The 15810-nt window shown below is 37.9% G+C and overlaps 1 protein-coding gene and 1 long non-coding RNA gene across 2 annotated transcripts in view; one reads left to right on the top strand and one right to left on the bottom strand.

Annotated features, from left to right (window-relative positions):
- The window catches only part of GPLD1 (glycosylphosphatidylinositol specific phospholipase D1), a 35090-nt gene extending 19320 nt beyond the window's left edge, over window positions 1–15770 (top strand). Inside the window, exons 17-27 of the mRNA XM_034429268.3 lie at window positions 624–734; window positions 2299–2373; window positions 3601–3757; window positions 5371–5512; window positions 9783–9885; window positions 9992–10085; window positions 12045–12221; window positions 13041–13201; window positions 13813–13839; window positions 14664–14714; window positions 15302–15770. Coding sequence (XP_034285159.2) covers window positions 624–734; window positions 2299–2373; window positions 3601–3757; window positions 5371–5512; window positions 9783–9885; window positions 9992–10085; window positions 12045–12221; window positions 13041–13201; window positions 13813–13839; window positions 14664–14714; window positions 15302–15379 — 1176 coding nt within the window. The 3' untranslated portion in view covers window positions 15380–15770. The remainder of the gene's footprint in view (window positions 1–623; window positions 735–2298; window positions 2374–3600; window positions 3758–5370; window positions 5513–9782; window positions 9886–9991; window positions 10086–12044; window positions 12222–13040; window positions 13202–13812; window positions 13840–14663; window positions 14715–15301) is intronic.
- LOC148114873 (uncharacterized) lies at window positions 12216–14399 on the bottom strand. Its single transcript, XR_015733327.1, has 3 exons — window positions 14315–14399; window positions 13404–13454; window positions 12216–12367 (listed from the first exon to the last, which is right to left on the bottom strand). It is a non-coding gene; the product is annotated as an uncharacterized LOC148114873 (long non-coding RNA).
- Window positions 15771–15810: the final 40 nt, after the last annotated feature.

Raw genomic sequence — 15810 nt, 5'->3', positions numbered from 1 at the left:
ATAGGGCACAAGAGGAAGGCTTATATTAATTGCTACCAAAATCAAATAATTGGGAGACCTACATCAGGCTCACAAATGATGTTACATTTGGTCATTGTTTTTGTCTTTTGCATGGCTTATTCAGGCAGTATTTTTAAATTTATAAACCATTTCATAGAAATTAAATTCAACAAAATAACTAAATGAATAGAACTGCTAGGGACATACACATAAGGAGTGACAGTTTAAATAAATTCTGTACAGATGGCAAACAATTAAGGTGTTGTTCTCATGGTAATCGTGAATAGAGTTCACTGGCGATTTAAATTAAATTTGTAGTAAGGAATAAAAGGACTTATACTTAAAGAAACAAAATTTAACAGATGACACTGAGTTTAATATAGCATCAATCAAATCCATTTTAGCTCTTAATGCTCCCTACTTAATGAATAGAATAACTTGTCATAACTTGTTATTACTGAAATTGCATTAAAAAAATAACAGTGCTCAATGTGTGTATTATCTGAATATGTCTTCTTTTTAAAATAACTTTGTGCTCATGAAATGTGTGTGTGTGCATGCGTGCATGCATATAAATGCCTGTGTATCTGCGTGATGAATATGTCTGTCTGTCTTCTATCTAGCCTTCAGGAAGATTTGGTTCTGCCATAGCAATTTTGGACTTCAATGTGGATGGAATATTGGATCTTGCAGTAGGAGCCCCATCAGTAGGAGCCCGGGACCTTAGTTACAGGGTAGGAAACTGTAAAATGCTAACATAAAATATAGTTAGTTTGATGTAGTTGGCCTAGAAAGCAGGAGACTGTGAGTTCCAGGCTTCCCTTAGGCATGAAAGCCAGCTGGGTGATCTCAAACCAGTTGCTTTCTTTCAGTCCCACCCACCTGTCAGAGTTTTATAGTGAGGAAATAGGAGGGAGCATTATGCAGGCTGCTTTCAGTTGTATAAATCAAGGTGGGTTATAAAAAAAATAATAGTAAGTTTGCTAATTAGAATGCCCAAAAATTAGGAAATTCTGGGAAAAAATGAAAACATGGCTAACAGAAATAACAGCAGAGGAAACAGAGTTCAAACCAGAATTTTTTTTATTAGGTATGATCAATGAAAATTATAGGAAAGAAGTAAAATATTTAATATTACCTATAATTACGGCAGCTAGATTGGCATTAGCTCAATATTGGAAAACGGATCAATTGCCAACAGATCACCTAATAATCCAAAAAATTTACAATTGTGCTGAAATGGATAAATTAACATTTGAGTTAAAAGATAAGGTAGACTCAAAATACTATACGGTATGGAATAGATGGTATGATTGGATAAATCAAAAGAAAGGAGAGTAAATGTAAAATTAAGTAAGACAACAAAATTAATAAACAGGCACCTTTAATAAGATAAAGATAAAGGATGTGATGTGACAAAGTCACTTTCTATATTTTGTTTTTTTTCTTTTTTCTTTTCTTTTTCTTTTTCTTTTTCTCTCTTCTTTTTCTTTTTAATTTTCTTTTGTTTTCTTTTTCTATATTTTGCTGTGAGTAAGTAATGTCGTTCGGATTAATATAAATGTATTTTGTATATACTGTATTTTATCTTTTTAAGTTTAATAAAGTTTGTTTTTAAAATTAAAAAAAACATTTAATGCTGCCTTACTTTTTTGATTGTCTGAAATTAAAAAACAACAACCATAGAACAATGTATTGACCATCTTAGAATTCATCTACATTTAGTTCTCACTTAGCAGCTGGCATGTTTAGTGACCATTCATATATACAAAGGTGAAGAAAAAGAAAACTCTGCGACCAGTCCTTGCATTTGCATAGCATAGCTGCCCAGAGTCTCCTTTTGATGAGATGGATAGTCAATCAATCGATCAATCAATCAGTCAGTCAGTCAGTAAACAAGTAATTTTTGAGGTCTGTAAGCAAAGGAAAGCTAAAATAAGATCATAAGTAATTGTAGTTTCTCTCAGCAACTGCTTCACTTCAAAATTGAATTGCTGGGCCCAATTGTGGTTATTAAATGAGAACTACCTGTATTTTATATTGACCCTATATTAATGATTAGGTTAATCTGAATTGATTAGGTTAATCTGGATTACAAAGGTTTGGGTGGTTTTTATAGTCCAATACTGTGATTTGCTGCATTTTGACTTTGTATTATATTTTAATTCACCTAATTATTAGAAATGCATTTTAATGTGAAAATGAAAAGAATAAAAAAAAACCCTGCCATTGTAATACTTTAAAACCTAAAGCTTTAATTTGGATATACAATCTATTAAAACTTATTTTCTTATTTAGGGTTCTGTATACATATTTCTTGGCAACAGAGGAGGAGGTTTCCACAGTCTTCCAAATATTACCATAATTTGTAAAGTAAGTTTGCTGATGAAAAGGCAAAGCATGGAATCCAGTTTTAATCCACTTTTTTTTTGTCTCAAGCATCCTGAAAATTAATTTCCTGGATATTCAGCACAATTTTATTTGGGATGAAAGTATAATTCTTATGTGTCAGGGGTTGGTTCTACTTACCTTTACTATCGGTTTGCAATGGGGCTGCTCGTGCGCGCGCTCTTTTGCGCAAGCGCAGAAGCTTCTGCGCATGCGCAGGAGCATTTTCATGACATCAGGGTCAGTTGGCGGAGCCTCCCGCCAGTTTTACTACCGGTTCTATAGAACCAGTGCGAACCGGGGGCAACCCACCACTGTTATGTGTCCCTCCTTTAAACACAATCAAACTATGCATGTAGTGTACACTCTTCTTTAATGGATACATTTTTAACATACATTTACCATTCAGGAGTGGATAGTGCTAATACAGGGTACAGCTTTTTATCCTTTTGATAAGAAAAGGCAAACTATGGTTCTAATGTGTCTGGTAGTTGTGTTTCAATATGCAGTAATAATACCTATTCTATAAATAAATTTTACTGAAGAAGCTGTATTTCAGCAATTGAGGGTTTTTTTGTGGAAACCAAATTATTGACAATAGAAGTTGTGGATGCTTCATCACTGGAGGTTTTTAAGAAGAGATTGGGCAACCAGTTGTCTGAAAAGGTATAGGGTCTTCTGCTTGAGGAGGGGTTGGACTAGAACAGGTGTCTGCAACCTGCGGCTCCAGAGCCACATGTGGCTCTTTGGGCCCTCTTCTGTGGCTCCCTGTTGGGTGATTCCCACCACTGGCTGGCCCCACCCCTCGCCCTCCCCTCCCAGTCACTCCTCATCTGGCCTGAGAAGGTAAGGGCGACGGCGAGGGATGGAGAAGCGGCCGGGGCAGAGACAGAGAGAGGGGGAGAGAGAGGGAGGGGGGAGGGAAGGAGGGGAGAGAGAGATGTCAAAAGGGTTTTGTGGTTCCCGTTGTTTTTTAACAACCAGTTCTCTGTCCTAATGACCAGCTGGGTAGGTGTGGCTAGGGGGTCATGTGACTGGTGAAAGTGAGTGACGTCGAGTTGGCCATGCCCACCAAGGTTTTGTGGCTCCTGGTGTTTTCTTTTCTGTGGGAAACGGGTCCAAATGGCTCTTTGAGTGTTTAAAGTTGCAGACCCCTGGGCTAGAAGACCTCCAGGGGTACCTTCCAACTCTGTTGTTCTGTTACTTTTGCAGGAAATATATTGTAATCTAGGCTGGTCCCTGATGACAGCTGATGTTGACAGGAATGGAGATAATGACCTTGTGCTTGGTTCCCCATATGCACCTGCTGATGGAATACAAAGAGGATTTGTGGCTTCTTTTTATTCTTCCTCTTACAGAAACAGGAAAAGTAAGCTTGTTTGGGAAATGTTTTTGTTTCCTTAAGTATCGTATATTGGTACTTTCAAATTCTTGCTGAAACACATGTCAAAATAATATAGATCCTTCTTCAGGTTTTTAAGTAGAACACATAGGAATGATTCCTAGGCAACATATTTAATGTTCATTCATGTATCATATATGTAACCTGGTTAATTAATTTTGCATTAATTTAGGTTCAATCCAGGTTGCATTAATGCAAGAGATTAATATGCCATCCAATAGTTTTTCATAGAGAGTGTACTGGATTTCTTTCTGAAGCAGTTGTCATCATGGCTTAAAGTAGTGTTTTCGGTCTTGGCAACTTTAAGATGTGTGGACTTCCAACTCCCAGAAATTCTGGAACTCCACTCATCTTAAAGCTGAAAGGTTGAGAAAAACTGGCTTAGAAAAAGATACTGAGATTCTTTAAAATCTTAAAGTTCCTCCCCAAACTGAGTATTATTTACATACAAATTTTAGCCACCATACCCAGTCCAGTATAGGACTACTTCAAAATAAAGTAAAGGTAAAGGTTCCCCTCACACATATGTGCTAGTTGTTCCTGACTCTAGGGGGCGGTGCTCATTTCTGTTTCAAAGCCGAAGAGCCAGCGCTATCCAAAGACGTCTTGGTGGTCATGTGGCCGGCATGACTAAATGCCAAAGACGCACGAAATGCTGTCACCTTCCCACCAAAGGTGGTCCCTATTTTTCTACTTGCATTTTTTACGTGTTTTTGAACTGCTAGGTTGGCAGAAGCTGGGACAATTAACGGGAGCTCACCCCGTTACGCGGCACTAGGGATTTGAACCGCTGAACTGCTGACCTTTCGATCGACAAGCTCAGCATCTTAGCCACTGAACCACCATGTCCCTTTTTACTTCAAAATAGTAGTTATATATACATGCATACACACAGAGAGAGTAATAGAACATTTGTTTATATAAGCAACACATAGAAATGTGCTAGGTTGAGCCCTCGTATTTACAAGGGAGTTTGAAGATCCTCCATCCATAACCACCTCCTCCTATCTCAAATTTTGGGATACAGGTAGTCCTTAACCTATAGCTATTTGTTTAGTGACTGTTCAAAGTTAGAATGGCACTGAAAAAAGTGAGATATCACTGTTTTTCATATGACCATTGTAGCATCCTCATGGTCACATTATCAAAATTCAGATACTTGGCAATTGGTTCATATTTATGACAGTTACAGAGTCCTGGGGTCATGTGATTACCTTTTGTGACCTTCTGACAAGCAAAATCAACGGGGGAAGCCAGATTCACTTAACAACACTGTCACTACCTTAACAACTGCAGCAATCCACTTAACAATTGTGACAAGAAAGGTGATAAAATGGGGCAAAACTCACTTAACAAATGTCTCGCTTAGGAACAGAAATTTTGGGGTCAATTGTGACCATAAGTCGAGCACTGCTTATATTCATTCTGGAGGGAAATCCTTCTATCTGTATTTATCTACATGTATATAAAGTAATGGTTCATGGTACAGAGTAAGATTGAACAAAGCAATGCTTCTTGTATGTAATCTGTTTCAAAAACAGAATTTTCTGATCAGCACTAGTTTTCTCCTTATTTGTCAGGCCTGCTCTTTGTATCAGATGCTGACTGGATGGTAAAAGGAGAATCAGATTATGATTGGTTTGGCTCATCACTCAGCAGTGTCCAGCTCCTAAATAAAACCTTGCTGCTTATTGGAAGTCCTTTCGGGAAAAATTGTAGAAGGTGTATGCATTTATTTTTAAATACCTATCTATGTATGTGATTGTCTTCTAGGCCCGTGATGGCGAACCTATGGCACACATGCCACAGGTGGCACGCAGAGCCATATCTGTGGGCACGCGAGCGTTGCCCTAGCTCAGCTCCAGCATGCACATGCGCGAAGGCCAGCTGATTTTCGGGCCTTTCAGGCCCACCGGAAGTCAGGAAACAGGCCATTTCCAGCCTCCAGAGGGGTGGGGAAGGCCGTTTTCGTCCTCCCCAGGCTCCAAGAAAGCCTCTGGAGCGTGGGAAGGGCGAAAAACGGGCCTACTGGGCCCACTGGTAACCTTTTTGCCATCAGGCGCCAAAAGCAGGGGGAGTGCAGAGGGTCACGCGCGCATGCGTGGGGCGGCATTGAATGATGGGTGTAGGCATGCTCACGCACAACTTCCCTGTTCTCCCTCTGCTTTTGGCACACGATGGCAAAAAGGTTAGCCATCCCTGTTCTAGGCTCTCTTCACAACCCATCTTCTGTACTTTCTCATTACAAATATATGCAGCAGATCAACAGTTTTCTCTAAATGTTGGTCTGTTGCATATAAAAACTCTGATGTTCTAATAATAGTCATTTTTCCAAGTATGACCTTGTTTTCTGCACCTGAATCAGACATATAATTCATGGCCCCAGGGTTAATTTATATGCCTTAGCTACAGTTCCTAGAAATTTCAAAAGATGACCTCAAATTATAACTTAATGTGTCAGAAGGGGAATATTATTAAATGCATGATTGGAAAATAATCATATTTTTATTAAATATAAACATATATAAAATAAAACCAGTGTCAATTTTACCCTGACTCTGCCCATGACTTTTAGGAATATTTCCCTGGTGTACCGTTCAAAGGCTAAATAAAGCCCTTAGAAGAGAAAAATGGTCCACCTTTGATTTAAAGGAAGACTAAACACATAAAGCCTCAAACTATGTCTGTCCTAATTAGGTTTTACAACTGATTGTATTGTAGAGCACATATAGTCCTGTACAGGGGTGAAATCTATTTTTTTTTGCTACTGGATCTGTGAGCGTAGCTTAATTGGTGGGCGTGGCTTGGTGGTCAGGTGGGCGTGGCCAAGTTGATGTAACTTCTTTGCCCTTTTTTAACCTACAAAACACAACACAACACAACTGGCTCACCCACAATGTAAAAGCAGCTGTGCTAGACCCAAAATGGTCCCTGCAACAAGCAGGAACCTCACACAACCACAAAAAGCCCCAAAAAACAACTTTCACACTTTACACACACACAACACAACACAACTGGCTCACCCACAATGTAAAAGCAGCTGTGCTAGACCCAAAATGGCCCCTGCAACAAGCAGGAACTTCACACAGCCACAAAAAGCCCAAAAAACCAACTTTCACACTTTACACACACACAACACAACACAACTGGCTCACCCACATTGTAAAAGCAGGGGCAAAATGGCCCCCGCAACAAGCAGGAACCTCACACAGCCACAAAAAGTCCAAAAAACCAACTTTCACACTTTATACACACAGAATTCCAGATACAGCTTTGTGAGATTTTGTGTGTTTGTGTAGTTAGAGTGAAACACTACAGAAACACACAAAATCTCAGAAAGCTGCACAAATATTATTTTATTTTAATTTAATTTTTATATAAAAGCAGCTAAATTTGAAACTTCCTAAACTTTAAATGACTAGGTCTAAAAAAAGAACAACTAAAAAACCCCCCAATTAACTTTTTTTTTTAAAGCTCCCAAAGGGGAAAAAAACTTACAGGCAGGCAGGCAGATAAAGCTGCTCACCGATGAGCTTGACTGAAGGCAGGAAGATTCAGTTGCTTGCTGATGCAATGGATTGCAGGGATTATAGCAAGCGAAGCAAGGCAGACGTGCGAAGGTAAGCAACCTGGAGGCTGCGGGGGGGAAGGGATTTTTGCTACTGGTTCTCTGAACTGCCCGCCGCCATCTCTACCTACTCGCCCAAGCCGGTCCGAACTGGGAGCATTTCACCCCTGGTCCTGTATTAACTGGTATATATTAAGAGCCATGGTGGCACAGTGGTTAGAATGCAATATTGCATGCTGATTCTGCTCACTGCCAGCAGTTCGATCCTGATCGGCTCAAGGTTGACTCAGCTTCCCATCTTTCTGAAGTCAGTAAAATGAGAACTCAGATTGTTAGGGTAAATATGCTGACCCTGTAAACTGCTTAGAGAGTGCTATAAAGTGGTATGAAGTGGTATATAAGTCTAATGCTATTGCTATTGCAATATAATCAGTTGCCTGCAGTTCTCAATACTGGATAAATAATCCATTCATCTGATTCAAAATATTTAAAGTTGCTCAGTAACTATTTTTCTTCTAAAATATAATGTTTATCATTTTAAAAGTATATGCAGCTCGTTTAGGATCAAGGCCATGAGTCATTTCCTTGTTACAAGTAAAGACCAAGCCTTAATATTGTATTTATTTGAAAGTGAGTTTGCTTTATTTGTCTGTCAAATTTATAACCTGTCTTGCTTTTAACAACTTTGGGAGGAGTACTGTACAAGTTTAAATTATGCAATAAAACAGATAAATGAAAGCAGTCACCTGGGGGCAAACGTAACCAACACATTAATACAACCCTCTCACAAGGTACTTACTCTCTTAACAGACAGCAATGTTTCTCAACCTTGGCAACTTTCAGATGTATGTATTTCAACATACTGGAGAGTTGGCTGGAGAATTCTGGAGTTAAAGTCCACACATCTGAAAGATGCTAAGGTTGAAAAACATTTAAAGATTGAAAACACTTGAAACAAATCAGATCTTTAAAGCTTATTTAAAGGACAGGAGGATTGGGGCTCTTCAAATCTCCAGGGAAGGGAAAATATTATTACAGAGGCAGGCACTGTAACAGAGAAGGAATGTCTATTAGGTCCCTGTTTTACGTTGATGATACTGTTTTAAAGATTGAAACTATAGCATACCCACTCTGTCAATGGGAGAGAGGTAGTTCTTGATGGTTAGACTTCATGCCATGAAAGATTTTATAAGACATAGCCAACACCTTCAACTGCACCTGGAAGCTTATGATAAACACTATACGAGTAGTTCAAGCAATGGAGGTGTTATGTGGGAATAGTGAGATACATCCATAACTGCCTTCACTACTGCATTTTGGAACAGCTACAGCTTCCAAGTGAACTTCAAAGGCAGACCTTATTTATTTATTTATTTATTTATTTATTGATTGATTGATTGATTGATTGATTGATTGATTGGTTCGATTTATATGCTGCCCTTCTCCGGAGACTCAGAGCGGCTTACAATGCGTTAAGCAATAGCCTTCATACTTTTGTATATATCTGCTTAGTAGGGCTTTCGCCCCCTCCTAAGTGGTGTTCTTTTTTATACAAAGTCAGCTTATTGCCCCCACAATCCGGGTCCTCATTTTACCTACCTCGAAAGAATGGAAGGCTGAATCAACCTTGAGCATGGTGAGATTTGAACTTGCAGTAATTGCAGGCAGCTGGTGTTACTTAACAGCACTTTAGTCTGCTGCGCCACCAAGGCTCTTAAAGACCATGTTCCAGCAGTCCATGTGTGAAATACTAAGGCAGGAGTAACTATAATGAGCTCCCAGAAAAGGGTGCAATTGGTGGTCTGGACAAAACCTCCCCAGGGAGTTATAAATTGGGAAGAGCCTGTAGTACAGTGGACTAAAGCACTGTAATTAACATCTGCTGCTTGCAATTACTGCAATTACTGCAAGTTCAAATCTCACCAGGCTCAAGGTTGACTCAGCCTTCCATCCTTTCAAAGGTAGGTAAAATGAGGACCCAGATTGTGGGGGCAATAAGCTGACTTTGTATAAATATACAAAAGTATGAAGGCTATTGCTTAACGCATTGTAAGCCGCCCTGAGTCTCCGGAGAAGGGCGGCATATAAATTAAAGCAAAAAAAATAAATAAAAAAATCCATTTATAAATCTATCTGCCTTTGGAAGAAGCAGACCATTAAAGTGGCACCTCAAGCACAAGAAAATGAGCATTAATCTGGAGGATAATGGGAGTCATAGTCTATGTATATGGGGATCACTGGTCATATTAACCTGACAAGTTGAGATGAATAGCAGAATGGTAAAAAAAATGAAATTCTGAAATGAAACTGATATTGATTCTAAAGTATGTCTTGCAATTATTTTTTTTTCCAGTATTGTTCAGTGTTTATCCTAATTGGTCTGGTTTTTGTTTTTGTTTTTACTATAACCATTTTGTATTCTAGATTAGAGTGCTATTTCTCTGAACACAACAGGCAAGCTGTTGGAAAGGTATATGGTTATATCCCACCAAACACAAAAAGCTGGTTCACTTTACGTGGGGATGATGTAAGTGGTGACTTTTGAAATAATAGAAAAAACAAGAACAAGAGAATTTTTGATTTCATGAGACTAACTATATATATGTATATATATTCATATTATAAACATGCAGGAAAATGGGAAATTTGGTTCAGCTTTGGCAACTGGTTTCCTTTCCATAGAAGGAATCTCCAAGCAAGTACTGATAGTTGGCGCACCAACGCAAGGTATGAAATTCTGAACTTGGAACAAGACTTGGCAGCATTTTTATTTCAGTAATGCATAAAACAGATGATAAAGAAATCCCAATAGGCAAAGAATCGCAATACTGAATCTAAATTTAGTTATATACAGAGAAAGTTCATTAAAATCCATTCAACTTAATATACATGCATTGTTTATATACAATGATTCAGACCTGTTGTGATGTATGTTGCTTTTATGTTGAGACATTGAGGCTGTAATATTTTGTCATTGTTGGTTCCCAGACATGCTGGTTCATTTGAGTCCTTAGTTCTTTACAACTTTACATAATGCACAAATGATTGAATTAGATTTCTTAGGGACCTATTTTGGATTGTTAGGTCTTTTATATCAGGAAGTCGATCTTGATTTTCAGACATGTGATTTCAGGTTTATTAAAAGATTTATTAGTTGGACCATAAGAAAGGCTGAGCGCCAAAGAATTGAGGCCTTTGAACTATAGTGCTGGAGAAGACTCCTGCGAGTCCCTTGGACTGCAAGGCAATCAAACCGGTCAATCCTAGAGGAGATCAACCCTGACTGTTCTTTAGAAGGCCAGATCCTGAAGATGAAACTCAAATCTTTGGCAACTTTATGAGAAGGAAGGACTCACTGGAGAAGAGCCTAATGCTAGGAAAGATTGAGGGCAAAAGAAGAAGGGGATGACAGAGAATGAGGTGGCTGGATGGAGTCACTGAAGCAGTAGGCGTGAGCTTAAATGGACTCCAGAGGATGGTAGAGGACAGGAAGGCCTGGAGGAACATTGTCCAGGGGGTCGCGATGGGTCAGACACGACTTCGCAACTAACAACAACAAAAGATTCATTAAAAAAAATAAAAGTTGGGGAATATGGGTTGTCTACTTCTGAGGGAACATGAAGATGCCTTCTAGCTGAATCAACTCCTTGTAACTGCATTCATGCAAATCTGTTGAAAGTATTATTAAGTAGTTCTTCTGGGATGTTCCTCAGTCTAGCCATTTTAAGTTTTGCTGTAAATAAAAATGTTGGCTACAATGGCATTACTATTTGAAAAGGGAAATACTTCAATTTTAATCTGTAAAGGATTCCAAATCAAAGATGAGGACACTCTGAAATACTTTCCAATGCTTATTGCAAAAGATGAATGGGACCTTATGGGACCATATGCAGTAATATATTCAATATAGGGTTTTCCCACTGTGTTAGTCTTAAATCAGCCCTATTGCTGATTTCATTCCTTCCTTCTCCTCTTGACTAGTGCTTTTACATTTTGCTGTGTCTTCCCTGTTTTACTATAGGTAAAGGTCTAGACTGAGTCATGCTTAATTTATTTTTATTTTTTATTTTTTTAAATTTGATTTATATGCCACCCTTCTCCAGAGACTCAGGGCGGCTTACAATGCGTTAAGCAATAGCCTTCATACTTTTGTATATTTATACAAAGTCAGCTTATTGCCCCCATAATCTGGGTCCTCATTTTACCTACCTTAGAAAGGATGGAAGGTTGAGTCAGCCTTGAGCCTGGTGAGATTTGAACTTGCAGTAATTGCAGGCAGCAGATGTAAGTGGATGTTAATTAGTCTGCTGAGCCACAGAGCTTAATAACATTGGAGCAGTGGTCCAGCTAACTCATAACTTGTATCTCTCTTCTCCAATATTCTGTTCATTTCAGCTTTTTGAGTTTTGTGACTTGGAGATATGCAACTATTTAGTGCAACCTCCCTAGCTGAAATAGTATCTCCTGGCTGAAATTAAAGTATAGTTTTCATTAAGACTGGGAGCTCTGCTCACAATTATTCTAAAAGCAGGTCTTGGTTGATAAACTACTTGATAATTAATTCAAATAGATTCAATAGAGCCAATGTTTCCTGCATTTAAATGTGGATTCTTAATTCAACAATGCTTTCTTGACACTTATTTTTATAACAACCATAATTCTGTCACCTTGATTGGTTTCCTTTAGACAGCGTCTCCAGGATTTCATTTATATCCTCAGCGCTACACCAAGCAGGAAGTGTTTTGATATACGACTTGATGGGAAATGGCACGCCTTCCTTACTAAGCACATTTAATGGAGATAGGAGATTTTCACGCTTTGGAGAAGAGGTGCAGTTACGGGATCTGAACAACGATGGACTTGGTATAGTTACAATTTTTTATTGTCAAACATCAGAAAGATTGCACAGTAAATTCTACTGAAGATGAATCCAGCATTCCACCATCCTCTTTTTCTCCCAGGGAAGTAAACTTTTGCAGCAGCAATTTGAGGCTCGTCTTCCTGTCTCACTGCAGGAGAAATAATGCAGGGGTGTCCAAGACAGGTCAAAAAAAGTAAAAGCTATGGCCATCATTCATACAGTAAATTCAAAGACAAATCCCTGTTCTCAAGTGAGTTGCCAATGCAGCCTTGTGAGGTCTGAATTGGACTGAATTCAACTCTGTAATACTCAAAGAAGTGAATAAAATCCTCCAATCTGCCATCTTAGCTACCAGTTGGTTAAATTCTAGCTCCTTCTGGACTATCAAAGCAGCCCAGAAGGTGGCCATGAGGTGTATCACCCTCTTTGAGGGAATGAATGGTACCTCTGGCAATGAAAAAGGTGGGTTGAAACCACTTGATCCCTTGGTTGCTTCTAATCTTATGAGCTGCAATAATTGCTAATTGGATTTTGGATGCAACTCAAGATTTTGGTTGTTACCTACAAAGCCTTTCATGGCAAGAGCCTGAGTTATCTAAGAAGCAGTTTATTACCAATTGCTTCTTCCAATATGCTCAATATGTTCAGGCAGAGTGGGTTGCTTCAGGGCAACCCCACAAGAAGTCATGTGGGCATCTTGCTTAATGACTGTTTTGCTCAACAGCCGAGATTCTGGTCCCAATTGTGGTTGCAGGTTGAGGACTACCCGTGTAATTTTGGTCATATTTATAGTGTGAATCTTTTGTCGTGCATGTTGACAGATGAAATGATTGTGTCATCGCCTCTTCGAAACCAAAAAATTATGGGTGGATTGTTTGGAGAACAAGTTGGATATATTTATATATACAGTGGAAACCAGACCACTTCAGGTCATGTGACAGACCACTGCAAATCATGGCTTTCCCCTTGTCCTGAAGAGTGGGTAAGTTGTTTGCTGATTGCACTTAAAATAGTTTTAAGAAAACTAGTTTTAAATTATATTTTTATTTAAATGTCAAAATATTATATGGTAATTAAAATTCCTTTTAAAAGTTAAATTGGATATTACATAAAACTAAGCAGCAATATAATAGTGTAACCATATTACTGCTTTATAATAAAACTGAATCATTTCAAAAACATACCTAATTCCATATAAGTTGTGAAGCTGAAGAAAATAAGCTATATTAAGTTACCTAAAAAGAACACAAAACAAAAGCTAAGAAAAACAAGGCTTCAAAAAAGGTGGAAAAAATACTTCACTAAAGTAAAACACCTAAATATTTAACTTTTTTACACACAAGGGCACAAATTAATTAAAACATATGCATGTGCACCCAAAATTGTATGATTGTGTATTGCTCCTGCTCAGCAGATAGTACCATTATATAGAATAAATTTCTATTTTTCTATATTCTGCACTGAAATAGTTTCCATAGTAGAAATCAGGCATATTCATCAACTCAGAAACCCTTTAGAAATACTTGTAAATGATTATTGTACCATTAAAAATAATGGTATCCTTTCATTCTTTTCTCTTTTTTCCTTTTCCAGGCACAGTATGTTATAATTTCTCCAGAGGTATGGTAATAAAACGTTTTGATGTGATTATTGCTTTAATTTAACACGAACACTAAGGAATCTTTAACTATTAAACTGTCAATTGATGAAAATATTAAAACACCCAATTTTTTTAGCTTCAAGTTATAATAAATGTCTTGCTGTTTCTAATCTAACATCATACTAATAATCCATTAGAACCAGGAAAATAATCCTCCCTTTTTCACTCAACCAGACTCAAGCATGAAATTATCACAAAACAAAGGTTTTTGAACAGTATGGATATCTAACATTGGGGCCATACTTAACATAGACTAATTAATGGTATTTAATCAGTCATAATTAGCATGATATAGTAATTAAAGTTGGATACTTTTGACAGCTGCAGTTTTTAGTAAGTTTAGAGGTTGTTCCTGTTATTGAATCATTGATTTCAATCAGACGTTTGGCTAAGCAAAAATGTTTAGAATCACATTTCCAATTATTTACGGCTCACCGTTTTCATCTTATTTTGATCGAGGACAGTGGCTTTTGGAGAATTGAAGCTAGGCACAGCCAACAGCCCAATAAGTCATGTCTTTTAATCTACCTAGCAGGTTGTCAAGAGAAAGATCATTGCCAGGGAACAGATTACTTTCTGGTGGTTTTAAAGATTAGTTTAACATTTGCATTGTTATGCGCCAACGTCAGTGCTATAACATGTATCTTCATCCATTTGGTAACCTGAAGCCGTTTGCTCAATAGATATTGTATTCCAGTACTGCTGTTGTAGCAATTTGGCAGGAGCAGTAGTGAACACCTTAATTACAGAGTATGTCATTGATGGCTATCTATTCTCATTGCAGGAAAAATCAAGATTTGGGAGTGCTCTTCTCACAATAAAAACTGGAGAAAAGGTAATTAAAACAAGTAGTACTGGTTTTTCCTCACAATGGAAAACAAGCCCAGATTGTAAATCATTATAAAGAAAATGTACTGAATTGACTTTTAACCCACAGAAAACCAAAATCATTTGTGGAAAACTCCATGCTTGCTACATCTTTTTTTCCTGATCATTCAGCATTTAATGGTAGCTTTCCAATCTGACTTTTTTGTTTTCCGTTCAATGATGTCTGATTCTTGGATGACTGCCTGGACAAATCCCTGCAGTTTTCTTGGCAAGGTTTTTCAGAAATGGTTTGCCATTGCCCATTTCCTAACTCTGAGACAGATTGACTGGCCCAAAATCACTCATCTGGCTTTATGCCTAAAGCAGGACTAGGTCTCTAGTCAATTGCCTTAATCACTAGACCAAACTGGCAACTAATTTAGTGCCCTCCACATGCGTGGAAAGTATAATTTCCCCAATTCCTAGATGAAGGCCATGTCAGCTGAAAATTCTGGCTGTCATTTTCCAGTCGACAAAATAATCCTGTCACAAAAATTTCAGGATACACTTTCCCCCCTAGGATGCAGTATTAATAGCTGTTTTCTGCCTTGACAGAGCGAAGTTATCGTAGCTGCTGAAAGAAGTTCAACTAAAGCCCGACTTAGTGGAAGGCTTTTTCTTTACACCTTCTGATTATCATTCTGTGTTTCAAAGAATCTCTTCAATGAAGTAATCCCAAGTTTTGTGCACCAGTAATTCCTGAAAGCAGAACAGCATAACAAACCTGCTCCTGACTTAGTATATGAACAATACTAAACCTTTTAAGAAGTTAATCATGCTTCTTAAAATTAGTAATTTTTTAAAGATGTTCATGTTAAATGGAATAATGAGGGGAAGTTTTTCTAAATCTTTTGCAGCTTTTGGCCATTAGCTATTTAACAGTTGCATGACAGCAGGTATAGTCTTACTTTTTTAAAAAAAAAATATTCCAACAGACTTGGATTTAATATATTGGAGAACAAAGCCAAGAATCGTAAATGTGAATTATACAAAACCAGCATCAATAAAATAGATTTTCTCTTTATCTCTATTATTATAACTTTATACATTATTAAGTAGCATAA

The sequence above is a fragment of the Pantherophis guttatus genome, chromosome 3, assembly GCF_059756535.1.
Source record: "Pantherophis guttatus breed Tessera chromosome 3, ASM5975653v1, whole genome shotgun sequence".
In the NCBI taxonomy this organism is placed as follows: domain Eukaryota; kingdom Metazoa; phylum Chordata; class Lepidosauria; order Squamata; family Colubridae; genus Pantherophis; species Pantherophis guttatus.
This window is presented reverse-complemented; position numbering and strand designations above follow the sequence as displayed.